The sequence below is a fragment of the Apteryx mantelli genome, chromosome 2, assembly GCF_036417845.1.
Source record: "Apteryx mantelli isolate bAptMan1 chromosome 2, bAptMan1.hap1, whole genome shotgun sequence".
NCBI classification, from domain to species: Eukaryota; Metazoa; Chordata; class Aves; order Apterygiformes; family Apterygidae; genus Apteryx; species Apteryx mantelli.
The window spans coordinates 50,105,333-50,132,410 of NC_089979.1; the positions used below are offsets into that span (position 1 = coordinate 50,105,333).

At 40.4% G+C, this 27,078-nt stretch overlaps 1 protein-coding gene across 1 annotated transcript in view; it reads left to right on the forward strand.

The window, feature by feature from the left end:
- KCTD1 (potassium channel tetramerization domain containing 1) overlaps positions 1 to 27,078 on the forward strand; it is a 72,488-nt gene that overhangs the window by 13,885 nt on the left and 31,525 nt on the right. Inside the window, exon 2 of the mRNA XM_067290023.1 lies at positions 23,076 to 23,254. Coding sequence (XP_067146124.1) covers positions 23,076 to 23,254 — 179 coding nt within the window. The remainder of the gene's footprint in view (positions 1 to 23,075; positions 23,255 to 27,078) is intronic.

The window sequence follows — 27,078 nt, forward strand, 5'->3', positions numbered from 1 at the left end:
TTTTTTGTCAATAGGGTTGCGATTTGATCAGCGTTACTTGCTGTAAAGTGCTCACTTTGCTAGCATTCTTCTATAAAGACTTCAGATGCAGAAACGGCTATTTTAGAATAGTCAATGTGGCTCTGCTGATACAACAGTCTTCATAATAATGGCTCTTATTCAACACTATTCAACGTGTCCTTACTATTATCTCTGGTTATACATATATCTGGTGGCACAGTTCTTTGTAGCTGCGTGATCCTGGCAGTGTGCTGGGAGTGGTGGTTCAGTCTGGGCTCGGGCGTGAGCTAACGTCGCTGTTGAAGTAGCGCCCCTGGAGCCCTGCCTTAGGGATGTCACACGAGGCCACCTAACGCCAGGCAGCCTGCCGCCCTCGCCTCCTTGATTCCTCTTGGGTCTTTCCTCCAAAACAGTAAACAAATGCTGTAGGGGGAAAAACTAAAATTCTGTCACTTTTTTTCCCAGCTCCCTATAAAATCAAAACCAACCCACAACCTAAAAAGTTCTTATTCTCAGAGTAATGACAGTGGTTTAAAATCACCATCCCCTTTATTTGAATGGACCATATTTTTAGGGTGGAGGAGAGAAGAAATGAAAGCTCATTGACCTATCTGGAAGGCAGAAAGCTTGGGAAAAGCAGTGCCTAAAGAAATAACATGATTTTTGCTAGCATGATTTTGAAGGTACAGCATAGGTATTTTATGAGAAGGAAAATATCTAGAAAGAAGTTGAAAGGAGCAATAAGAAGGAGAGGGAAAGTAGGGTGAGAGCTTCACCAACCATCTTGTTACAGCATGTGAGTTAGAAACTTGATTCATTTCTGTATGCAGAGCACTTTTGATGGATTAGTTTTGTTGGATTCAAGGGGTACAAAACAGTACTTCTGTTTGAATAGGAGCTCAAATTGAAGGAGGAAATCAAGATTGAAATAGTACTCTCTCCTAATACTAAATAACAAATGTAACAGATAGCAAAGCAAAATGTGATCTAGGAAAAGAGACTCAGTGGAATGACAGAACAACTGTGTATTTCTTTTTGAAAGTAGAAATACTAGAGGAAAATTCAAAAGAAAAGTGAATTTGGAGGAAAAAGTCTTGTTTTTCTTTAAATTTCAAGCCAGTTAAAAGAAAATGAATAAGACACAAACTAAATGCATTGTGTTCTTGCCTCTTAAGGAAAATTGAAACTCAAAGGTTCTTTCCTTTCCTAACCTTTAAAAAGTGATATTCAAACGAGTGGCTTCCTATAGAGTTTTGTTTCAAAGTGTTGGTTCTTGGGTATGTATCCCAAAACAAATCCACTGTCAGCACTGTGGTAAGATGGCATATAAGCATTGTGTTTGTTTTTATTCCTAATGGACAATAAATTAGTTTCCTCAAGCTACTTGAAATACTCCTTGTAAACTAAAGTGTCCAGATCAATTTCTCATTCACATCTTATTAAAGCTCAGTGAGGAAGTTGGGAAAACATGTTTTTAATCAAAGTACTGTATGAACTAGTGATCTACTCCATTAATCTTTAAGCTACTTCATAAAATTCCTGAAAAGAAGCCTGGTGGGTTCCTGCTTTCAGAGAAAGCTTTATTCCAGCTGGATGGCTGAACAGGCTCTTGCGGCCGCTGTGATGTGACAGGAGGACATAGGGAAGGTTTAGAGTGGGACAAGAGAAAAAGAGATAGGCAGACCTGTTGGAGTCTGTGTGTGGCTTTTTTCTTCTCCTTGTCTGATTCTTAGTTTCCTAGTGAAATACCAGCATTGTTAACTGACTTCTATGAATAGCTTTCTGCATCCAAAATTCCTTGTGTATGCTAGACTGTTCTGTGTGTTAATGCCTGCATTTTCATTGTATAGTTAGTTCATGTTATATATGACAGCTTTAAATGCTTCAGTGGTGTGTTTAATCAAAACACAGTTTTTCTCTGAAGAAACAAATGTAGGGTCGTAGCTCTGAGAAGCTGAGAATTTCTTGTTGGTTTGGGTGGTAGGTGGCTGGATGCTAGCTTTCAGCAGCTAATTCCTTAGAACTTAAGCAGCTATAATATTGTAGTCTATTTTTTATAAGCAAGTTTTAAACTTATACCTTCTATTTTCAGATTTCTTTTCTGTCAGGTTTCTGTCTACGCACCTTAATGCCTAGAAGACCTCAAGTCAGCATTTACAGCATCTGCTCCTATATTTTATATATATGTATATATGTAGGTATATCAAGGTACATGGTCATGCACTCTGTTAGAAATTTATTCAAGGGAGGTCTTCATCTGTTCAACCATTATTTGTTGGCAGTGGTTGGAGTGCTGTTGTAAAAGAAGTAGTATTGTATTTCTGAGATGAGTATTTCACTGTAAAATATGCTATTTCTGTTGTGACTTAAAAGCTTTGTTTTTCATTGCGCAAAAAAAAAAGCATTCAAGAAGTGACTAACACAATATAAGGCCTCCCTAGAGTGAGTAGTGTGCTGGTGGGACAGTCCCACAAGAATAAGAAGTTATCCTTCAAGAGCAAGGGGATGGAAATGTTGGAGATGGCCTTTAATCAGTTGGTGCTCTGTGAGGGGGAGACAGGCTATGTGGTCAAGGAAGCTGATGAGAGATGTTAATCTGGTTGTACCAGTAACTTAGTCCAAAGAGGAATGGGGGAAAAAGTCCTTTTCTATAGTAATGGAAAGTTGTTAGCTGTTCTTAAAGCAGTTTTGTGACTTAGGCAAAAGTTAGTGGTCTTGGTCTAGATCCTAGTGGACAAGTATCCTCACAACGGAGGAGATCATCACGACTGACACTAATTATCACTCTTGTTGGCAGCCTCAGTAGCAAGGCAGGGGCTGAACGGGCACAGCGAAGGGAAGAGCTGCCATCATCCCTAGAGCTCCGTTCTTTCCAGTCAAAACGCACTGACAGCAGCATGAGAAAGCTTGCTCTGCCCACAGTGTATTTGGTGTCTGGATGGTCTGCTGGATTGTAATGTGATGTTCTTTAAAAGTAGCAGGCTCCTGTACCAATTTAAATAGGGGGGAAAAAAATAATGGTCAAGTTCATATTCTTCCTGTCCTTTAGTAATTGTGAAAAATAGCCATTTTGTTTCTCTGTCCTTCTGGCTTTACCATCTTCTTATAACTACTCTGATTTTACTGATGACTACTTCTCTCTAGTCATTTCTTAATGAAGCAGAGGAGTATATTTTATTCTCTCCTGCATGGATTTCTTTGTTCATTCTTTTTTCCCTCCACTCCACTTCTACTCCAGGCAAAAATTATTTCCAGCTGAGAGGGGCTGGATGCATGCCATTCCAGAGCAATTGTAAATGACCCTCCAGATTTGCTTGCAAAAAGCAGAGCATATTTTCCCTTTGTGCACACTCCCTTTCTCACCTAGACCGTGGGCAGGAAAGGTCATATGGGGCCAGACCTGAGGGCAGTCTTTCCCAGTACCCCGTCCCCCATCAGTGGCCAAGAGCAGATGTCTACAGAAGAGAGCAAGAAATGGGCGAGTAGTGGTGTGTGATGGCCTTAGATGCTCCTCATGTGGGTGCTATAAAAATGAGTGTGCTAAGTCTCCCTCAGAGGCATAAGTGAAATGACAGAAGGAGATTAATAATTAAAAGATGACATATTAATACAATAATGATGGGTGTGTGGGATAAATGGACCCCTTTTTGTTTTCTTCTCATACTGTTTTGATGGAAATGCTGATTAGAGACAAGGTAAACTTGTTTGTACTTTATTCATTAAGAGCAAACTATAAACTGCCCTGCCTCCCCTCCCCAGAGGCAAGGCACTCCAGGAGATGCCAGACAATTAAAGTACTTAAGACAGTAATTACAGTCAAATATACAACAAAAATAAAATGATTGCACATGATTTTTTTATACTTGGTTTTGTTCTCTTCGTTTATTAAACCACAATTCTTGCCTCATGATTTAGCAGGAATGTCTCAAGTGGTGATACTGAAGTATGTGACAAGTTTGCTTTGATTTGGAAGCTTACATTGCAGAGGGGGAAAAATTGGGTATTGAGTGTCCTTTTTTACAGTCTTCCTGGTGAATTCTTCACAATTGTAAAACTCCTGCTTTTTAAAGCCATCTCGTTCAGTGCCTAAAGCTGGCATAGCCCTGACTTCTAGCACTGATCAGTAGTGATCGGTGATACCAGTGGTCTCTCAAAACTTTCCCTTCCTTGCTTGTCTAATTTTCTTATAGTATGTGGAATAGCATTTGTTTGCTATGATGCTTAGGATGGGAAGACTGAATTAAGTTGACTGGGTTTTCCTTATTAACTGAACAACTCAAACTTGGCTTCAAATATTTAAATTTACTTGATGCTTTTTAAAATTCTTAAATAAGTGTCCACAGACTTGACACTTGCTGTGAAACTATGTAGAGTTAGGATATTGCAGTATAAATTTGTGTGTGCGGTAGCTCAATGTATTTTAAGTGGAATTCTTAGTGACTTCAGTATTCTAGATAACATACAATTCAAAAAGAAAGAAACTTAATCTTAATGAGATCCAGCTGGTGTACATAAACCTTTCACATTATGTTACATAATTAAGTTGGCAAGTTATGTGTGGGGAAAAGATCTTGTTGCTTATTCTTTTATACTGGAGTTTTACAAGGCTATATAAATACTGTAAGTATTTAATGGAGGAAATGCAGGATTAAAAGCAAGCAGCAGAAGATGTATGGTACAAAAATGTCATAAAATGTGCAATATTACCCTTTTGGTATTTAATAGTAAAATGATTGAGGCTTGACAGTGTTGTGAATGTCACTTACATTAAAATTGCTCTCGTAAGAACAATTTCCAGTTGATTGGTGTGATTAACATGACTAGTTTAAGGGTAAATTGTTTTATGCTAAACTACTTCAGAATGTGGATTCACTGAGTAATGTTTTGACCAGCCTTTTTATTCAGTAAAATCTACACTGCTGTGGTATTTAAAGCAGGGTGCAAGCTCATGGATTCCTTACCATAACTTAACAACCTGTTCTCCTTTTAACAAACTGTAATTATAGAAACATAAACTACATCTTCATCTGTGTCAGCTGCAGAGCATGGGAGAGGAATTTGAGAGGGAATGCTTTGTACCACTATGAATTTAGCTGCCTACCTTGCCATCATTTCATAAACATCCTAGAAAGCTTCTGAAAATACTGAATGTGGAATGTGCCAAAAATGGTTAAAATGCTAGACTGTCCTCCGACAGACAAGCCCTAGCAAATCTTAGCTTGATGTTTCTGCCCTCGGCTGCCCTCCTTTTCTGAAGGTTTTTGCTCCCTTGCAGAGTCAGCAGAAGGTAATGCGTGCCTATACTTCAGCAGCTACTGTAAACCTCAGTCAATGGATTTTATTTGTTTATTTATTTATTTTCCTCTCTGTGCTGTCATCGGCACCTACAGTTCCATTTGCTCTGGTCTGTGAACTGGGACGCAAGAGGCATGGACATATGGTCAGCTTTGCGAACTCTGCTACAGGGGTGGTAGCCCAGGGGAGAGGAGTGTTAAAAAAAAGAACAGTCCTAAATTGCACAGCTGTTTGAGTGATGGTGAGTTGGAGCTTGTAGCTATCCTCATTTACAAAGAGTGGTCAGGCATTTATCGTAACATATTTAAAGCTTGGACTGTTCTGCGAGGAGCATAATTTACAATAATTGCCTTTTTTAATAATGAAATGATATATTTGAGATGTCTCAATACCTGTTAAACAGTTAAGATGACAACTTAATTTCAAGATGCTGTTACAGACGTAGGTGTACTGACCTCAAGCTGTTCATGTTGGCTATTAGGGGTGATTTCCATAGCAATGGTATATTATGCTTAGGCTCCCTTCTGTATAAGGGAAACTGAATTTTGAACTATAAATAAACTTGCACTTAGTTAAATTTAAGTTTTCAATGAGAGGCAATAGGAACATTCAGCATATAAGTGAATACAAATATCTTTTGGTTTTGTGGGTTTGTAAGTTCCCGTAAATCAGTCAGCAAGTTCCCAGTCTTTTGTGACAACCACATGTCCCATGCTCTGACACTGTAGCCACTGCAAAACCCTAGTGAAGGGTGCAATCAACCCATAATGAGTGGCAAGTCAAACGAGTGACATTTAAAAATAGGGTACTATCTTGCAGATTTGTCTTAATTTTTTGCAGACTCTCAGTACAATGACAGATCTTTAATAATCCTTCTTCTCCTCTGCCCCCCCCCATGCCTCTTGCTACTTAACAAAACAACAAACAGAAATCTGTTTTGGGACTTTCTGAGGAAAAATGGGCTGAAGATCTCTCACAGCTTGTTTGTAAGGATTTGAAACAACTCGGTATTTTGCAGTTCCTTCTTTTAAGTAAATGCTCATGTTAAAGAAGTTGGTTAAAAGTCAAGTACAGCAGATCAATGATTCTCTGTTGTTCTCTCACTGCTCTGGAGGTGCTCGAGTCTCCACCGCTCCTGTTAAAGCCAGTGGGAAGACCTCCTGGGTGGGACGGGGCTGTACCACTGGGCTGCTGACTGGCCTCAGGGTTTCTGGTGAGGGTTAGCGCTGGACATGCAGCCAGGTACCAGCCAAATGTTCTGAATTAAACGCTGGGAATTGGAGGCAGTGTGCTACTCAACAGCCTCTGATTGCTTGGCTGGGCTGTAGTTGACAAGTTTCCCATTGCCTACTGGAACTGGGAATAGGCAGTATACCAGCCCAGGCAGTGAGCGCAGTAGTCATAGCTGCTGATATGGATGTTTGCAGGTGTCCAGTACCTTGCATATTTGTGTTATTCTGAATGGCCTCTTTGGGAGCAAGGTGTGAGCTCAGTTCAGGTTTGGAACGGCCAATTCCAGTTCCCTGCTGGGCTCGCTATCCAAACGCTGACCTGAACTGACCTTGCTTGGCTTGGGATCAGATGGGATCACAGAGCAGTGTGAATAAGAGGCACTCTGTTCCCCATCACAGATATACTCTGATTAAACTTGATAGTCATGAGGCCAGATTTACTGGTATGCTCTAGCTGTTTTGCATTGCACAATAGCATAAACAGCCAGAGAGCTAGCAAATTTGATCTGTTTCCTAATGATTGTGACATGCTTGTTCTGCATAAATCTGCTGGCTTAATTTTAAATATGATTTACAAAAGGGCCTTGCCTTATAGTTAACATGACCTCTATATAGAGGACTGTGGGGCAAATGTTCTTAGTCTGCAAAGAAACTTTTTCAGTGTGCTATGCTTTCCCCTGCTGCATACTTATTGAAGCTGTTTAACTGAGATGCAAAATAATAATAGTTTCTTCAGAGTTTGGACTTAATGCTGGTTTGCAAGAAGCGTAGAGCAAGGAATGCATTTGTTCTGCAGTGTTCAGAAGCCTTATAAAATACTCTGAAGTGTTTTGTGTTTTTTTTGGTCTGTTTCCTCAATCTGCCATTATAAGAACACTTTCTCTTGCTAATCTGTTGCCTGAAATGCTCTTTGTTCAGGAAAGCCAGTCTATTTCTGTTGTAATCAGGGCTAAGAATTCAGCTGCAGGGTCACTCTGTGGTACTGTGGAGTTCACTGACCATGTTTTGCTTCTGGCAGTCCTAGCTTTGGCCCCTTTACACAGATCAATGCCAAGCTAACCCCATTTATTGCTACTACTGAATCAAAACTCTGCTTCTCCCATTTCATTTAGCTCGAAAACGGCGTAATGCAAACAAGCACCAGCATGGCAAAAGAGCTGATGGACGGGGAATAAGAAAGGCACCCTCTTTTTTTTCCTTTCTTTGAGTTAAGGATACCAAATGGTGCCAGGCTTCAGATGTAAGGAATTGGTTTGCACAATATCGTTAGACCCTTTATAAAAATCAGTACTTGCCATTGATTCTAATTTGCACATAAGCATTAGAGTTTGTCTGGTTTTCTTCAATTCCCTTTTTGTGTTTAAAATTTTTTTTTTTTTTTAAAAGCAACTACCACTGCTTTAAACCTTGTCATATATTCAGATTTCTTCTGGATTTCATAGTCTCAGTGAGTAATCTTCTAGTTTGCTTCGTTTTGCCCTCCCCGCTCCCCTTAAGGTGAATCTCCATCCTTATTGCTGGGTATGTTCCTCCACTTACTGCTACCCCAGCCTCCTGGAAACAGACTTGCTTGTGGCCAAATGAAATTGCTGTGGGTGGGAGTGTATTATTCTCAGTGAAGCTACTTGGTGCTGAGCATTTTAACGCTTGTCACTCTGACACAGGTTTTGTCAGCGCAAGTGTGTGACTATTGTGGCTATCAAACCTTAGGAATGCTATATATATGTATATTTCTTTTCCCTGTATTTGTGGCATACCTCAAACTGAGAGACTGTCGGGATCCTCAGGACCTTACTTGAAGTCTAGATGACAGGACCTTCATGGCGTGGTTGGCATCCAGCCATTATTTCCAGCTAGGACTGGATTTATAAATTCCACTAGCCACACCTCATTCCATGCTCCTTTTCAAATATGTGGAATGAAGCGTACAAATACCCTTGCAGATCGTCTTCGAGACTGAAATTCTGTTCTGTGTGCAAGGCAGCACTGATGGAAACCATCATATTTGGTTTTTCTGCTTTAAAAAAAAAACCCTTGCATCCTCCTGCTGCTGCCCCCCCCCCCAACAACAACAACAACAACAACAACCACCTTTCTCTCCCTCTTCCCCAAACTAATCCTCTTCAGCTCCAGGCAATTGTTCAGCAGAAGTCAAGCACTCAATCGAGTATGGCTGTAATGGTACCAAAGATGACTACCATGAGACAAATCTGTAATTTCAGAATTGTTGCTGAAGTTAATTTCCACTACCCTCTGCTAGATGATCGTCACAAGACTTCTGAAACCTTTCCTGTTTGTTTCAAGTGCTCTTATTTTTTTGTCATTGTAATTCATCTGCTCCTGAAGGCAAGCTTTTCATGTATTTGTTCCAGAGGGAAACCAAAGCCTCTCAACCTAAGTGTGTGTGTGCTCTTTTTAAATTTTTTCTGTTTCACCATCCTTCTCCACGCTCTGAGAGATTAAACAACTCTTTTTTTTTCTTCTTTTTTTTTTGGGGGGGGGGGGAGGGGCGGCTGTGGTGTCCCAGTAGGGGATGCTTCGTTTTCCCCTCTCCCACTCCCAACATGCGCTTTGTGTCTCTGACTCCTTTCTTGCCTTCTGTAGGAACAGTGGTCACTGTGTGCAACTGTCCCTTTATTTGCTGCTGTTGAGTTGTTGCCTTGTGGTGATTTCTTCCGCTTTTCATGCATCAGTTGGAATGTAGTGTTTTTTCATGTGACAATTATTTATTATTTAATCATAGCTGATGGTTGTCTATACCAGGTACCTTCTCCCATTTTTCTCTGTGGCACTCTCATCCCTAACTATAATTGGTAATACTACTATGGCAAAACTCCTTGTGTTTAAGCACTCCTTTCTTAGTGTATCTTTCCATTTTTTGCAGTTTAGAGGGGAAAAAAGAATAAATCCATTTCTCAGCATTTAAGAGCACTAATAGTTGATGACAACAGAATTGGTTGGAGGAGAGGGCTCGTGCTGTCCTGTATAATGTTGACCCATGAATGTCTTATTTTAGAGCTTTACCCCGCCTCATGCTTGGAGCATAATGCTGCGCTGTGGGAATCCGCTCGTGTATTTCAGAAAACCACAATTTCAAGACTACCTCGATCAGGAGAGGAGAAAAAATCGTTCTGCAGAACTGTAATCCAGACTTTGGCATGCTAGAGCCTGATTTGTTTTTAGAGGTAGACAGGCGTAGGGTAGATAATGATGTTGCATCCCTGTAATGTTTTGTTCAGTCAGTTGTTTAAGGGAACTCTTGTGAAGAAGTGTTACTTCACACCTCCCATCCCTGCAGGAGCACTGCTCACAAGAAACAACATTGTGTTCCCTTGTGTGCTTAGGGGGAAAAGTGTCTTCCCTAGTCTATTGTTTATAAACAAGAAATGTGGCCTTAAAATTTTTTTCTTTTTTTAGTTAGATATTAAGAACATTCAGATACTTTGTATAAAAAAGTTCTTACCCATTTTTTAATCCTTAGAAATAAAACTGATTTTGCTGCATTAAGTGATTACATTTTAATATCAGATCCTAAATTCCTGTATCTTCTCGGCATGTAATTAGTAGTTATTAAAATTGCTGTTATTTAAAATATTTTTTTAGATATGCTCAGATCCTGTGGTCTTGATCTTTCAGTAGAGTGTGTGTGGTCTACCCCTGTGTCCCCCCCGCCCTTTCCCATTGCAGAAGCCAGATGTAGTTCAGAGCTGTCCATTTTGGACCTGAACTGCTTGTAGAGGATGTTTGCTAGTATCAGCATGATTTGGTCATTACCACTTTGGATACTCGGTAAACTTTTCTGTGGCTTTAGCAAGACAGTGTACTTCTTTTTCCTCCTTCCTATAAAAGTTTTCTTAATGTATTATTTTGAATGAGAATAGCTTCACATAAGGCTTACTGGCTCCATTGTTAGTTTAACTGACAGTGGCCAGCCTCTCCAAGAGGACTGTTATGGAAGAGTCTACCAAAGAGGAATTTGGTGCCTAATGCTAACCACATCGGGGCCAGTCCATCTCTGGCATGTGACTGTGTGTGTCCCGGGTTGTCTAACTTATCGCTGTATATCTGGTTTAAAAATAAAACAACTTTGTATGTTTTAAGTTTGGCTTTCATTTTCTTGATGAAGCTGCCTGTTGCCTCTCTTTTTTCTTTAGTTTGAGCTGTCTCTCAGAATCATCTAATTGTGATTCTTCTCTATTGTTGACTTCTATGTCATAACACAGCTATATTTAGTATGAGTTTATCTTAATGTGGCTTTATTTCTTGCTTTTCAATTTTACTGAAATATGTTGTACTTTGGAGGCAATAAAAGCAAATAGCTAGAGAAAGTAAGATGGACATTTCTTGATGGTTGGCAGACATAGCCTTTTCTGTTTCTTTAAACCCTTGCAGGTCCTTTTGTTGTCCAAATGCTGGTGCTTCATGTGTTAGTAAAAACCAGAGAAGCACAAAACCGGGCATAGAAGCAGGACATGCACTCTAAACAAATATATGCAGTATAAGGTTTTGTCCAGTGTTCTGAGATGTATGTGTGATCTATTGTGGTGTGAGCCTTTAAATATAGAATTAAGTTTGCAGAGCTAGTTAGCAAAGGTTGTTCTGTCTAAAACTAGTTAGCTGGTTGCTGCTTCATGAGGCTGGAGGTTCATGGTGGCAGTTGATGGCTTCTGGTAGTGTACAGCACATGGTTGTATGGATCCGTGGTTAATCCACCCTTGTGGGCAGAAATGCTAAAATTAGCTGCCAAATGGATGTGTTTATCATACGAGCTGCAATGACTACTCGGAGAAATCCCCACAGGTCTGAAAACAATAATAATCAAAATTGTATTTTCTTAGCCTTGGATCCTGAAGTATCTTTTACACATAATGAAATCAAATGAACCAGATCTAAAATATGCTTTGTTCATATGCCATATGGTCGTCATCTTGCCAAGTGCTCTTTTTGCCTTCCAGGGCAGAATCCTGTGTTCTCCTTTCCTCAGATCATGCCCTTTGTGCTAACCAGGAAAATTACTGCTTGACCCCAATAGCCATGCGTGCACCATTCCTTTTTCTCCCTTCATCCCCAAAATGTGTTCTCAGGGCTCAAGAAAACCTCAGAAAAACAGAAAAGTAAACTAAAAATCTTGCATTGTGTTACTGCATTAAAGAGACTTGAATTTAATCGTGGCTGTGCATAGCTTAATTCAGGACATCACCCCCTTCCTATCAGCTGCCAAAAAGCATACTTACTACTCAGAGGCACTTAAAATCCAAAAATCATCAGATCTTAGTAGGGGGTGGGAGGTAGGCAGGTATTTGGGTCGCTCGTGGTTTTGAGCACGGCTCCCGTACCTTGTGTGGTGTGTGCATAGCCCACTTGGGGAGCTCTCCGGGGGCCTCAGTTATTGTGTGACCCCTCATACATGCATTTTTAGTGCGAGCCTATTTCCTGTTCCATAGCACTAGGCACCTGTATATTGTTATGCCGTGTGTCCTTAGGTGTTAGGTAACCTGTGTGCATTTTGAAATAGCTAATGATAAATAATAAGATTTCTCTCGTGATTGTGTTTGGACTTTAATTCTCTTGCTTGTTATGAAATATGTAGGCTGATGATTTTAATGAGAATTACAAGAGGAGAGAAAAAGTTCTAACCAACCCTGGAAATACATGGGATCACTTTAGAGCTGAGTAAACACTTCTTATTGCAGTCCATGTTCAAAAGGACTTCTAAAAAGCCAGTCAGCTCAGTAAGTTGGGTTTTTTTGTTTTTTTTTTAATCATTTCTTTGTGCTGTCATCCCTCTTGGCAATCTCTGTGCGTCTGGCTGGTTTGCAGTAGGTGATCAGTTTTGAGGGCTGGTGTTGTTGCTTTGCTCAGTTCAACACCAGTGACCTGCTGGGAGGGGAAGTGGGGGGAGAGGAGGAAAACCCAGCAACGGGGCAAGGCTCCCCCAAAGCGGTCGCTTTTGCCCATAGTGTTGCATGGCATCACTCTTAGCGTGAAGGATGTATAATTTAAGCTTTTGGTTTTATGCTATGTTTCTAATTCCATACCAGCCTGAACTGTAACTGTCAAAAGTGCAGTTCTGTTTTACATCTTTATGTTCAATTACATAATTATTAGTGTATGGTTTTTGAAGCTGTTTCGTGCCTCTTTTTTTCCTGCAGTTAGATTGTGGATGAAGCTACCTATCTGTTTTATTGTCTAGTCCCGTAATTACTAAGTGGACGGAGTGCCTTCCAAATTATGATTCAGTGTGAGAATATTTTATTATTGGTTGCTGCCAAAAACATCTGGAGAGTGCTTAGAGCTTTTGTGTGTTGCAGCTTTTCATATATACAGTTTTACTGGTTCCTTATTTCTTGTCCTTTTGCATCTTCATATGGCAAGAAGAGCTAATAGAGAGTCCCCCCCCCCCAAGTCCAGTGAGGTGATTGCAGATAAAGTTCTTGAGACTATCAGAAAATTTTCTTGTTTGCTTGTTCAGTCTGAAGTTGATAATATTCTGTGAATATGTCCAAAAAAAGTGTCTTCTCTAGATGGGTCGGTATTATCTCTTTCTTTCTCCTAGGCAAATTAATAAAACAAATTTAAAAAGTGCTAAGGAAAGCAGGCGGCTGGCTGATTCAAAGGGAGAGGCTATGTTTTTCATCACCACCCTTTCAAAGCCTCTCTGAATCAAAAGAACCATTGGATTGCGAAGGCAAGACCTATGCCACACCAGAAGCTCCCAGTTCAGCAATTTTCCCAGGGTAAAATTATAACTCATCTTTCCTCAGCACAGGCTGTAACTGGCAGTGTTCCTTCTACTTCTAAGGGTGAAATTGCTGGGGGGAGAACAGACATCTAATGTGCCTCTGAAAGTTTTACAATGGGTGTTAGCCTCGCTTTGTGGAGAGGTAGACGTTCTTCTGGAACATACCCAAAGGCAGGTGCTATTCAAACTGTACTGTAAATTAACTTTTAAAATAGTATGGGCTTATTTTTGTGCAGTTTCTGAGTCAAACGTTAAAGTCCATTTCTCAAATTCTGACAGTTAATAGCAGTCTTCTGATTATCCCACTAAAGTCTGCAGGTTTTTTTCTGGGTCTCTAAAATCTTCAGATAAAGTGCCATTCATGATGTTAATCTTTATTCATGCACTGATAGAATCTTAACTTGCAAAGAAAACAGATTTTAGCAATGCTTGTTTTTTGGTGTAGCTTCTCATCATAAGATTATAGGACAAATTGCAAACTCCCTACAAGAATGTAATCGGTGTTTCCCCTACCTCAAATTTTGACATCATCTTTAAGTAGCTGTTTAGCTTTGTGTTCAAATGTACCAACATGGTTCTGGCAAACAGCAGTTGTTTCCTTTTTAAATTCAGGAGGGAGTGTTTTTCTTCAGCTTTTCTTATGTAAAGACTCTTACAAAATATGAATAGAGTGCCTGCTAAAAGTGGATAAAAAGCAACGTTTTGAATAATTTGAGTAAGACCTCTGACAAAAATTACGAAATTATAACCACCTTAAACTACAGGGTGTCCAACTTTGATGGTGGAAGATGGATTCCCATGTCCAGACATTCCCTCCCACTTCCCTCATCCGTTCCCAGCCTCTGCACCACACGTCTACAGCTGGGGTTGGTGTAGTGGTGTGCGCTGGCCCTCAGGAGTGCAGGGGAAGGCTGGGAGATCCTTTTTCCCCTCTAGCACCTGCTCCAGAGGCAGCAGTGGCAGCAGGAGCCCTTGGCTGCTCTGGTCAGGGCCGTTCCCAGGACCTGAAGGAAGTGTTGTCTTACGCCGCTGCCCGAGCGGCTGCTGCTTTTTAGGCAGGAGGTATAGACTCTGGATGAAGTCCCAGTGTATGTTGGTATGTTATCTGCAAAAGTACTTGCAAGCCACAGCTGTTACAGTGGGGATGAAGTGGTCCAAGATGTTTGAAATAGTGCTGCTGCTGCTTACCAGAAAGAATGAAATATTTTACAGGGGAGAACTGGTCTGTTGTCTCTATACTTTGCCAAAAGGTGAAGCTTTCTTTGTGTGCTTGCTTTCATATGAAATACAGGTAAATTCATGCTGTCTCTGTTACCTGAGGTCTGACAGAGGCAAGAGGAGTGACCTATTTTTCAGCTTTAAAGGAAAGTAAATGAAACTGTCCTCGGGGCAGCAGAAACAAAGACTTTTGTATCAGCTGTAGTGTTGTGGGCAGGGCTGCCAGGTTCTTAGGAGCTCTTCGGGCCTTGCAGCATCTTTCCCAGGGACTGCTCATCTTAAGTGTTTTTCTTTTTTTTTCTTTTTTTTTTTTTTAAAGGCATAGGGCTCCAAGATTGCAGAAATCTTCATTGAGGCTGAGGGATCTGTTGGCAGCTACCAGCTTGTAATAGTTTGTGCCATATCCAGTAGCATCCATTTGTAAGGATAAAGGCTGAGTGCCTGGCTTTGCGCTTCTTGAAGTATTTTGGGCTTGGCATGTGTGATTAGGGAAGGCTCAGGCTGGGGATTTAAACTTCCTTTTGGTCACTTCTAAATCAGTTTTATTGTCAGCTTGAGTAGGAGCCTGTGCAGAATAGGCAAGCTCCTCATGGAACAAATGGCTTGAAATGATAGGTATCTGGCCCTTCCCTATCATAAGGCACCATGAGAAGCAGCGCAGCAGGTCTCTTGACCTTTGGTCTGATGTCCTCGTGCACCAAAACACTGTGCTCTCCAGCATGGTTACAGGAGGTTTCCGACTGATGCGTGCTGGGGAGATACAATCACCCTGTGATTATACAGTGTCGGGTGGGCAGTTGGGTGTTGTGTAGCAATTGAGAGCAACTTTCAAATCCGGTTTTGCTTGTAAATTAAATTGCCACTTTTCCTGAGTAAGAATCAAATCAGTAGCAAGTCTTAAGGCCTTAGAAGTCTACTCCATTATGAAACTGAAATGTTTGTGGGGAAATCTGGTCTGGATCCCCAAGTTGTATGTGGAGATTTTATTTGTGTGTGTATATATATATATATATATATATATATATATATCACAATAAGTTGGAGATATACAGGATTTCCTGGTTGGGATATGGGATTAAGCCCAGCCACATTTACCACCTACTTGACCAAAGTAGAGAAGGTGTATACAGCAAGAAATGTGTAGGCAGTGTGGAAGAACAGAGTTTTATTTTAGAAAAGTGCTGCCTGAATGGAATGAATTCAAGTATTTGGGCTGGCCTCAGCTATGCTTAGGCTTACCCAAACAAGTAAGAGGCTTGCTGAGTTAATTTTCCATAAAGAGTATGAATTTATAGAGTATCTTGAGGGAGGAATTAAACTTCTGTTTGCAGTTCCAAGGCTTAGGTGATTCTTCAAAAATTTTGTAAGCACCTGAAAAGATAGAGAATGTTTCTGTAAGCTTGACCTTTTCTAGATTTTGGACTCACCTTTACTGCAGTATTGGTATAAGCATAGTTCCTCATTTGACTCCTACCCATATCCCTAAATGCCTTTTCTCAAGTTAGATTTTCCTTAAATTCTCAGTGGGCAGTTTCTGCTAAAGTTGTGGTTAGAGCTGCTCTGCTGAAGCTTGAGTTAATGTGCTACAGACTTGGCTACTGTCCACATGGGGGTTGTTATTTTCAAACTGTCTTCAGCAAGCTCCTGTCCAAGGTCACCTTTAGCTGTCATCAGTCTCCAGGTAGGCAGCTCTCTCCATCCAGTGTAAATACTTCACTTCCTATGGGCCCTTGCCTGGCATTTGGTTCTCTGCACTTGTAGTATTTATTCTAGATCCTGATCTGCTCCAAAATCCCAGCAAGGCTCATCATGCCAAGAAAGTGCAACCAGATCCTCCATGGCACTTGAAGCACTGAGCCAGCATATGCTCCCAAGAGCGCTTGGGTCCCCTGGAGAAGGCTGTGAGAGCCAGCGTGCTGGATGTGGATAGAGGCACCCCTTTCTGCGAGGGGCAGAGTCAGTGCTTCACCCTGGGGCCAGCACCTCTGGGAGCAGGAGGAGGGAGCAGTTAAAACATTCTCAACAGGTAAGCACTTAGTCACCGTTGCTGTAGCCAGTCCAGTCCATTGCCTTTGTAGGCTCAGTCTGTATTTGGCTATTGCATGACATATAAAGGCAAGGAGATGCAGTTCTAAAGTCTTTCTAGTGTCTGCAGGAAAAGTCTTCAGCTAGTGTTTTGTTTGTTTTGATGGCCTGTACCTTACACCCAGAGGTCGTCATACCCAGCAATATCTGTCCCTTTTCTCAGGCAGTCACCTGGCATCTACCTTTCTAAAATATTTTGTTGCATGTATTGCTGCAAATTTACTGAGTGCTGCAAACATGGGAGCAGTGGTGGGAGCGAGCAGTTGGCAGAGCAGTCAGTCTTCTGCTACACTGAAGTGCTTCAGTATCTCAAGAAACCTTCCAAACTTCTCAAGCTCTCCATTGTATTTGACTATCTTGTTTGGAATAACTTGACCCTCCATCAAGATGTTGACAGACATTCAAGATGTCAAATAAGGCTTTTCCTTCAGAGGTCTAAAACAATACTTCTACTACTGCTGAATCTCAGGGGAGCAAATATCTCTGCTTTCTGTGGCACTAAATTGCATCTGATGGTGTTTTAGGCCTGTCTATCACACAACACTTGAACACAATTGTTTTGGAGTTGTGCTTAAATAAATAAATAATAAATAAATAATGTTCTGAGTCGGCAATTCTAAAGCTCAGAAGCTGCAAGGGAAACGGCACTCACAGATTGTACTGATGAAAGACAAAATGTTATAGTGCATCAAGCATACTTTGGCTGGGAAAAATGATGCGTGTTGTTGTTTTGCAGACCCAGTGGCAGCAGTACAACCCAGCTATCTCGGAGAGCTACCGGCCATCAGTATGAGTGAAGAAGCAGAAGAAAGGGTATGGATGCACTCGTGTATAAAAACTTCTGGCCAAAGCTAAGACTTGTTCTTCGCACTTTGGAGAGTGAAGGTGAAAAGGAAGAGAAGGCACTGATGGCATGTGTGTGCCTCAGGAGAATGAAATGCAGCTCACATGCTCCATGCTGTTGCTGACACGAAGCTGTCTTTGAAGACCTTGTGGGACTCTGAGGGCCCAGCTCACTCCAGCACCTTCACCCTAGTGTCATTTATGGCCATAGTCAGACACTGTTGTGCGGGGAAGTTGCCAGTTGGTAGAGGTGCCTGGAGTTGGGTTTTTCCCTTCCAACAGAACGAGCATCTGGACTTCCTGTATGCATAGCTCTGTATCTCTGCATGCTTGTTCCTTCTTCCAGAAGTGGTATTTGTTCTGTACTGATATTGTTTACATTGAATAAATGCTTTCTTCAGCCTCTTTGTGATGACTTTTTGCTGAATCAAAAAAGGGGGAGTTACTTATTTAAGCATTGTGGTGAGAGATGATAAACATTTCATTGAAAATTTAAAAAAAAAAAAAATCTTGATTTTGAAAAAGTGAGTCCTCAAAATGAGGACACTTTTGCAGGAGTTGAATCTAAGAGTGAGTCATCCTATTATTCCTGGTTCGAATGAGGGACTTGAACCTGGACTCCCACATCCCCAAAGGTACCCCTAAGTCTACATTTATTTCAGGGTCGGAATGCATGACTATCCATGAAATTTTAATAGTTTCTACTTTGTACTGAAGGAACAGGGATTTGTGTCATAAACTTCTGAAACTTTTCACTATATGGAATTTGTTTTCCATTAAGTGGGTTGCGTATATACAGAGAAAACTCTTCTACATGAGATTGACATGAATATTTTGACTGCTCTTGCCACTTTAAGTTGTTCCTGGGCACCAAGCTTTTGTGAAGTGAAACACACTATTTGTGGCTTTCTGCCATAAAAAAAGATAATGAATACAGATGGATCTGATGCATTGCAATAAGCTATTGCATGATTATCCTTTCTGATGTCCAGGCTAGGTGAGAGAAGTTTGTCCTCATCTCCCTCAAAAGATCCAGGGAAGTATGAAATATGTACCTTGGGGGTTTTTCAGCTCTGACAATTGAAGGCTGTTAGCTAAGCTGGGCATCTTTGCTGGATCTTGAACTGTGACAGCATCCAGTAATCCAAGAATCTGAATACAGAGGCTATAGTATATTGAAGAATATATACACACTTGCTTGAGCTAGGTTAACTCATGTGGAGTGTGTCAGATATAGTAACCCTAGATCATAAGGCCTTAGCCTGCAACCAGAAATGATCCTCCCTATCCTGTGAGTCAAGTGGATGTTTTATATTCGAATGTCTGTCCTCCAGTGAGTGAACTCAGTTGTCTTGTAGTGGTATATATTTGGCAAGGTTTCTGACTTTAGGAAGGGAACTGGCGTGACTTTACTCAAGACCACAGAGTGTAAATAACACTTGTGAAACCACTTCTAATCATAGTAGCCTAACATGAGTGAATATTTTGGGAAGGTAGGAGGGAGGAAGCTTCCTGTCTCCTTGGATGTATATGCTTATCAGCATGTTATAATAGTTCTTCGTGTTCTTCAGATCTCTGGAGTTTCTTCCACTTCCACCAGAAGATTGGCATGGTTCCTAGGTTGCTCTTTGGTAGACCAGTTGCATCAGTGTGCTTCCCAACCCTACAACCAGTGTGTTTTTCAGCCCAGGTGTGAAGGCTTATTCTTTATCAATATTCTTGAGTTGAGATGCTGAGGAGGTAGAATAGAAGAAAAGGTAGAGAGGAGAGAAGAGATCTGAAAGCTTTCCTCTGATCCTCTATCCCGTTCTTGCAGAAAGACTTTTCAATCCCAAGGATGTCTGTAAATCCCAGGGAGAAGTTTCAGGAAGGGCTTCTTTTGCTTGAAAGGCTTGCCTAGAGAAGAAAATGAGAGCAGATTCAAGTATGCTGAAAGGACGTGGGCCTATTGATTCCTTGTTGTTGAAAGACTCCTTCAAATGTCAGCAAGAAAGTGAAAGAACCCCAAACTCTTTTTCTTTTTTTTTTTTTTAATAAAGAGAACACTGTTCTTGTGTGCCGAATCAAAACTGAAATGCCTCATAAGGGGGAGAACTTTAGAGCACTTTAGTTGCACTTTAGAGCATCTTGTTTCTGTAATATTCATTTCAGTTTTGAAATCAGAATTCTTCATTTTGAGAAGTGGTCAGGAAAAAAATCTTTGAGAATTAATATTGAGGGTATATTAAGTGTTTCAGGTGACAGGAAATGGTATAAAACCTGGGATTTCCTGTTCTTATTTCATTTTTAATAGGATAAATATTGAAATATTTGTAAAGAAAGGTATCAAGTGAAAAATGGACTATTAATACAGATCAGGAAGGTTGCTGCCCATACAGCCTGCACATGCTATACAGCTGTGCTTTGTGCCTCGCTCATGAATGAACTCGATGTGGTTCCTGAAGCAGAAAACAATATCTCTGACCTCCCATGTGAGAACAGCAGTGCTTGAACTACATATAACCCCTTTCAATGTGCAAGAGACCTGTGTAAGATCAAACATATCAAGACAGACTTCTGAAGAGCATTTTGATCCTTTTGCCATCAGCTGTTCTAAACAGCTTGAGATCCATTGGATTCCATTAAACTTAGTTTCTGAGATTCCCTTCTCTCCTCCTGTAGTTGCTTCTAAGGAATTATATTTGTAATCATGGTAGGTTAGCGGAAATTTAATTTTGGTGCCAAAATGCTTGTTACGGAGAGATGCCATCCAAATCCAATGAAAATGTACAGTGCCTTGTTCTAACCACTTTTCTGTAAGCCTGTTCACTTCCTTACTTGCAATAACCAAGGCAAGCAGTGAATTTCTTTAGAAACACTGTTATTGCCCTGCCATTATCCCTTCCATAATTCAACTAGTGAAACAATTTAACTCTGACCTGTTAAGTGTCAAAATAGTCTTAATTCTGTGTCCACTGATGATCTACAGTGATCTTCCATGTTGTGTTAGTGGGTTGCACCATGTACAAGAAGCTGTTTGTTAAGCACACAGTTCTCTGAATCCCATTTCTGATTTAATTTCTCCAGGGCAACTAATTGCAGTTGATACCATTGCCTAATTTTGGTGTGGTCTCCAAAACAACAGTGAAAGGATTGTATCCAGGGAAATGTGCTTTGTGAGCTAAGGCTGGAGTAAGGTTAGCATTATTGTATTTAATATCTAAACATTGAGCATATAGGAACTTTTTCTTGAGGCAGAGTAAATTCAGGTAACTTGAAAGGGAGAGTGTTGAAAAGGAGGAGGGTGAAACAAGATAGCAAAGGTTTTATTATAGAGTGTTTTTTATTCTTGGGAGTTTCAGTAGAAAAAGGCTCTGTGTAAATGGCAGCTGGGTTACATCTTACTTCGGAAACCAGTTTCATTTTCTTATGATATTTTTTTTCTTTTGCCTTGTAAAATGCCTACAGTTCTTCAGCCTATCTCCCTTCCTTGCAATGATGTTTATACTCTACATTTTTCTACCGTTTCATACATCCTGCACTATCATAGCTATGCTGAATGAGGTCCCAGCCTAACTACAATATTAACCCTGCAAATCTGTTCATTTTCTCCTGAACAGCCTGAGGCAGGATATACAGTAGATGTGTCCAATTGAAAAACTATTACGGACTCCATGGTGCTGCAGTGTGCTAAATTGCAACAGGGTTGTGTTTTTCTGACAAAAAAGATCCTCATAAGGGAGGTAATGTTGTTTATTTCACACAAGTTACGGAATTTGTTTTTTGTTTTAGTCTCAGCCTTCTTCGTTGATTTAAAATTGTCTGTCTGCTTTTAGGCACTGAAATGTGTTCCCTTCCCCACAGGCTGCTTTCCTGTTGTTATTCATCAAAAGTGTTTTTGTTTTTTTTACCCAGTTTGTATCTCTTCTTGCAGTCTTATTTTCACTTTTTCAGCTGTTGCTTTTAATTTTTTTCTTCATTATTTTACTCAATATCATACTGCAGATCAGCAGCATCTTGGGTGGTGGTTGTACCACATAGCATTTATAGCAGACGTTAGTTTTGCATAGCGTGTGTACCTTATTTTGCCTGGACTTGTCTTCATCGTGCTGCAGGCACCTCCTCAAGCAATTGTAGTGATTAAGAGTGGTATTTCTGAAAACTTATATTAACTTCTGCTTTTAAAGAAACAGAAAAAAAAAGTCCCTAAACCCTCCCCAACATCTCAACTAGGTTTTTTACTTCATCCCTTCAGTTTTTATCTGTATTTGACCTAAACTTGCTTTTGTGTATGAAAGAAAATTAGTTAAGTATCTTGTGGTTTACAGATGCCTTTTGTTACATATTACTTGGATTTATTGTGCAACATTGACCTGTAAATCATTCCAGTTAGACACTTACCTGGCTCGTGTCGCCTTTATAGCTTGAATCTTTAACAGCCGCGAAAAATGTGTAAATGATGTTTTAAACACCGAAGGACTCGGCTAATGTGAGCACTCGGTAATTGTCTCGCACAGTCGTGCTCTCCTCTGCTTCGCCGAGGTTTAATAGCAAGCTCTGCCGAGATGTTTACGAGGAATCCATTACCTTTCACAGCTAAAAGACGTGTCGAAAGAAGAAAGAGAGTTTTGTGATGAAGTGTATCTGACTTCTTGCTGCTTTGCTTACCTTTTAAATGTAAAACTTAGTAATTTGCAAGGGCTTTTAGTTCTCAGGGCATTTTTGGAAGATTCCACCATGCGCGGCACTTCCCCGCCGTAGAAAGCGCAGTTGTCTCAAAACCGCTCTCGAATACATTTCTATTTTAATCCCGGACTTTGAATACAGCCTGCCTTACTGGCTCCAGCAAATCGCTTTGCCGGGCCCCACCCTGCCGTGTGCAGAGCCCGAGTGTGTGCTGTTTACCAGCGTTACATCTCTTCCTTTGTGACTAAAAGTTGGTTTCATCAGCAAGCATCTGCTCCTGGGCTGCTTTCGGAGCTTGCTTTTTTCGGGGAGTCGCTCCGACCTGCAGCCTATGCGGGGCACACAGGGCCATCTGCTGCTATATGTATAATTTTTAAATGGAAAATGTCTTTCTCAAAGGCTGTCGATGTCCAGTGTGCTGCAGTACATGAACAGTTGACTAGTTCAGGTGTTTCTGCTTCAGTTTTCGTGATATGTGAATTGGAAAATCGAGAGAAGCCTGTGCAGAATGGAGGAGTTAAGGGTTTGTATTTCTGTTCTGGCTGTGGAGCAATGGCAGAGGGCTTGGGAAGGAACATAAATTCAGTCTGTGGTTTTTAATTAAAGAAAACAGTGACTTTCACAGTCTTTCTGTCTACAGCTAGTAATATTTTTTCAGAGCCTTTACCAGCTCTTAAATATGAGAATGAGGGTTGTTTTTTTTTTTTAATATGGATTGTCTGTTGTAAGCAGTGTTCAGGAACAGCTTGTTTTATTGAACTTGTTTTCTATTTTGTGGGTTGTATCATTGCATTTTGCCCTACTTTACCTATTTAAAACATAGCCAGTTAAAAGGTTTAAAGCTGGATTGATTTAAAAATTGTCAAATATTTGTCTACAATTTAATAAGATGAAAATCATAAGCTGAGACTGTGAGACAGTGCTATTGACTCTAGACTGGGGGTTTCTGTGAGGTTATTAAGGAGATCATTAACCCAAGGTCTATCTCTTCACAGGACAGTCGGCCCAATATGTCAAGACCTCTGATCACTAGATCCCCTGCATCTCCATTGAACAATCAAGGCATCCCCACTCCAGCACAACTCACAAAATCCAACGCACCAGTTCACATTGATGTGGGTGGGCACATGTATACCAGCAGCTTGGCCACGCTTACAAAATATCCTGATTCCAGGTAACTTTAAAAAGATTGTTCTGCATGTCTTCAGCAACTCTTGTTCCTCAATTTTGTCCTTGGACATCCTGGGGCTGTCTCAGAATGTTAAATTTAGTTCCTTTTGTTTCAAAATTCAGTTAGGTTTCTGTACTGGTAGAAGGTTAGAGACTGACTTTTCTTTCCCTCCTTCACTGCATTTCAGACAAATGGCACCTCTGCAAATCCCTGTGTTTATGTGCTAAAATGAAGTCAATGATAAAGAATGCTTTCTTTCTTCCCCAAAGAATTTTGGTTTTATGTCTGGGCACCCATTCTGTGATTTATTACATTCAAAAACTATATAGATCCTGCACTTAAGTGCAAAGGTGGGAGTTGGGGGGTTTTCTGTGTTGTTGTTGTTTTTGGAGCAATAACTTCTATCCTGTATTATCAGCATGTAATCTCAAATGTATCTCTAGAGATAAAGGTGTGGTTGTATGCAACAAAATATAGAACAGTACTAACAATACTTTTTATAGAAACTTGGGACCTTTTAAATAATTAGACTCTTAACTCTCACTGCATATATCTTCTAGATGAAACACTGGTGATTCTGGTAGGTTATTGGTATTAAGCAGTTAGAAAACTTTTCTATAAAGAATCTTTAAAAAAATGCATGGAACATGTAATGAGTGGATATTTCATGGTTGTGATTTCAGATAGACATTGCAGTGATATGGTAATTCTAAATGACAGCTATCATTTATTAGATGTTGACTGTATCACAATATTATTCTTATACCCTATTCTTCACTGCCTGATCCTGTTTTAGAGGGAAGACAGTGCTACCTTCATCGTCTTTCCACTCCAGCATTTGGTTGGAGGAGGAAATTAAGATAAAACTCCCCTTTCTTCCCAGCCATTTGTAATCCTTTCTCTCTCCTCTTCAATGCTAAAGCAGAAAAGAAAATCTGCATAGGGTAAGCAGCATAAAGTTGTGAGTTCATGGGGAAGGAGAACCCAGAGGGGTCCTGCTGCTACCTTGACATGTGTCCTTCATCAGAGAGGTGAGACCAGGTCTCATTTTCTCCAAAGGACGGGTGGGTTAGTGCATGGGGGATTAGTGAGAGAGGAGAGGTGTAATCCATTGGATCCTTGGCTGTAGGCACTTACCAACATTGTGATTCTTGATAGCACCAGGATCTTTTTTCCTTGCTGAAGATTTTATGAAGGGTTCAAATGATATCGTCCCCTACAATGAGAATGTTAGGTATTTTAATTCTTGTAATTAGCTGGGGGCTAAAGAAATTAAGTCACTCCTTACTAAGGCTTTAAGAGCGTCTTAAAATAGAACTCTTCAAGTTGTTTCATGTAATATAGTTTGTCTGGGTGGCATCTTATCACTCTATTTGAACCACAGTTAAGTGGTTCACTTCGTAAGTACATTTTATTGCAAGATGAGTTTCTCTTTCTCCTTCAAGAGCTAGACAGTTCCCTCTATCAATTGTTGTCCTGTCACATGACTGCTCTCCAGTGTCACCTTTGCCCATTCTTTTGAGTTAGTTTAATAACAATGATTCACAATTGAAGCATTTATTAGGTGAATTTCTTTTGTCTGGGTAAGTTTTTGTTTCCATCAGCTCTTTTGTTGTTGGGGGATGGAGGGTAGGGGCAGGAGGCAAGTTTGGGAATTTCTAGCATCCCTCAGCTCTAACTTTCCTTTCCAAAGAGTACAAAATACACTTCATGGGATATGTTTTTGTTCTAAGCATACATTTCACTGATATTACTGCCTCTAGCATTGCTTATGTAGTTTTACCTAGGACTGTAGTAGTGCTTCTAACAGTAAGAGCTGGTGGTGCTAGAGGAAGAGAATGGTAAATATAAGCATATGAAAGAGACATACCTGGACACATGGCCTGTCTTATGATGACCTCCTCAAGGAAGGCCAGGCCTAGCAAAGTAATAGAAGCTTTGCCAAAGCACAGGTCTGCCAGGAGAGACTGCAGCAATGTCTGGAAAAACTTGAACTGTTCTTCAAAAACTGAATCTGCCACTTTTGGGACCTTTTCTTAGGGACTGTTTGTGTTCAACTACCAGGAGTTGTGATTACTTAGCATTTCTCAGTAGATGGAGTGCTGGTGGTGTCTGAAACTGTAGTAAAATGTCTTCCTGGTGTTGGGTGCCTTCTTGCAGTGCAGCATGAGAGGCTGTTGCTTTAAAAACATGCAGCTTCTGTTCCCATGTTAAATTCTCTGGGACAGCATATTACTTTTTAAGTGAAGAAACTAAAATGTCTTTCATAAGTGTGTATGGTAGCAGTGGAATTTAAGTTTAATATATTCTGCTTTCAATTGAGCTATTGTAACACTTTAAAGTAGAAGCTATGCCTGTAGTGTCAAAGCCCGTTTAATAAATTAAACATTTTAAAGCTCTTCAAACATAATTTAAAAACCCCCAAACCCTAAGTTATAGTCATTCTGTTTCAAGTCATTCTGACATGCGTTTGTGTTTCAATTCTGACAGTAAGTGTCTTTTGAACCCCTTGATGAGAGAATAATCCCAGCATAGCTGTTAGAACTTGGAATTCCCAGCCACTTCTAGAACTTCAGATTTTTTTTTTAACATTAGCAGCTTCAAAAGAGCAGTTACTAAACTAGTTTGGATGTCAAGACAATGGTGTGAGGCAATAAGCTGGCAATCACGATATTATAGTTTGTTTTTCATCTGTGAGATCTTTCCTTAACTTTTTTCCACTGTGGTAATTTTTTTTTTTAATATATATATGTGCGTGTATCTGTGTGTGTGTATGTATCATAAGGTAAACGCTACCCAGTAGTATTTGGTCCTTAACACACATTGCTCCTTAGAGTCTGATCTGGTCAGAGGATATCTACAGTCTCTCTACAGTTTGCTGATGCTGGGTTATTCTAATCCAAGCTTCCAGTCAGCATTGCTTGAATGTTTTCTTTTTCTACCAGTATCACATGTGTGAATGAGGTCCAAATTGAAGCAGGGTCTTGCAGAGAACTTTGGATGAGTTGAAGTCTCCTAAGGTTTACTGTCATATGAAGTATTGCCCATGAAAAATAAGGTCCTGATTATCTGGCCTGGAAGAGCACTGCTCCAGGGATGAGTCAAGGCATAGGTTGCAAGCTCCAGCATCTAACAGGTTGAGACATGAAAGTCATTAGACTCCTAACTCGTATTACATGTAGTCTAAGGGCCAGAAGCCTAAAATGAACCTTTCATCTGTGAGCCAGGTACCAGAGTCATCTTTCTTTGAGAGATTGAAAGGGTGATATCCAAACCAGCAGCTTTGGAGTCACTGTGACTTGCCTGTGTGGAGGAGAGCTATCCTGATAGAGCAGTCTCTGCTTTGGAGCAAGTGTACTCTTCTTCCTCCTTTGGGTTCAGTAACATCTTATGCCTCTCCATTTTTCCCTTTTTGGACAGTATGGGAGGAATTGGAGAGGGTACTTTAAAAGGGTTCCTTAAATGATATCAGGTAGAGACTTATGGCCCACTGGGCACATTTTCCATGATTCTTTTATTAGATCTGCAGCACTGGTTTGTGACTTGATTTTTAAAACACCTACTGCCGGGTATCTGTCCATTCCTCCAAAGAAAACCTAGGTGAGATTATATGAGCGTCTTGCAACTGATGCTGTGTCTCTGCCCTTTGCTATAGGAAGATCGCTAATGGCTTTTGCCAAATGCTTTTGTCATTGAAGAACCCAAGGAAGCAGGGCCTACCTGTGTTTTGACTGAGGCTGACACAGTGAAATAATCCAACAGACAAACCATTTGTCTAACAGTTTGAGTATTCCTGGAATTTTACGTTCTGAAGCTGAAATAATGCT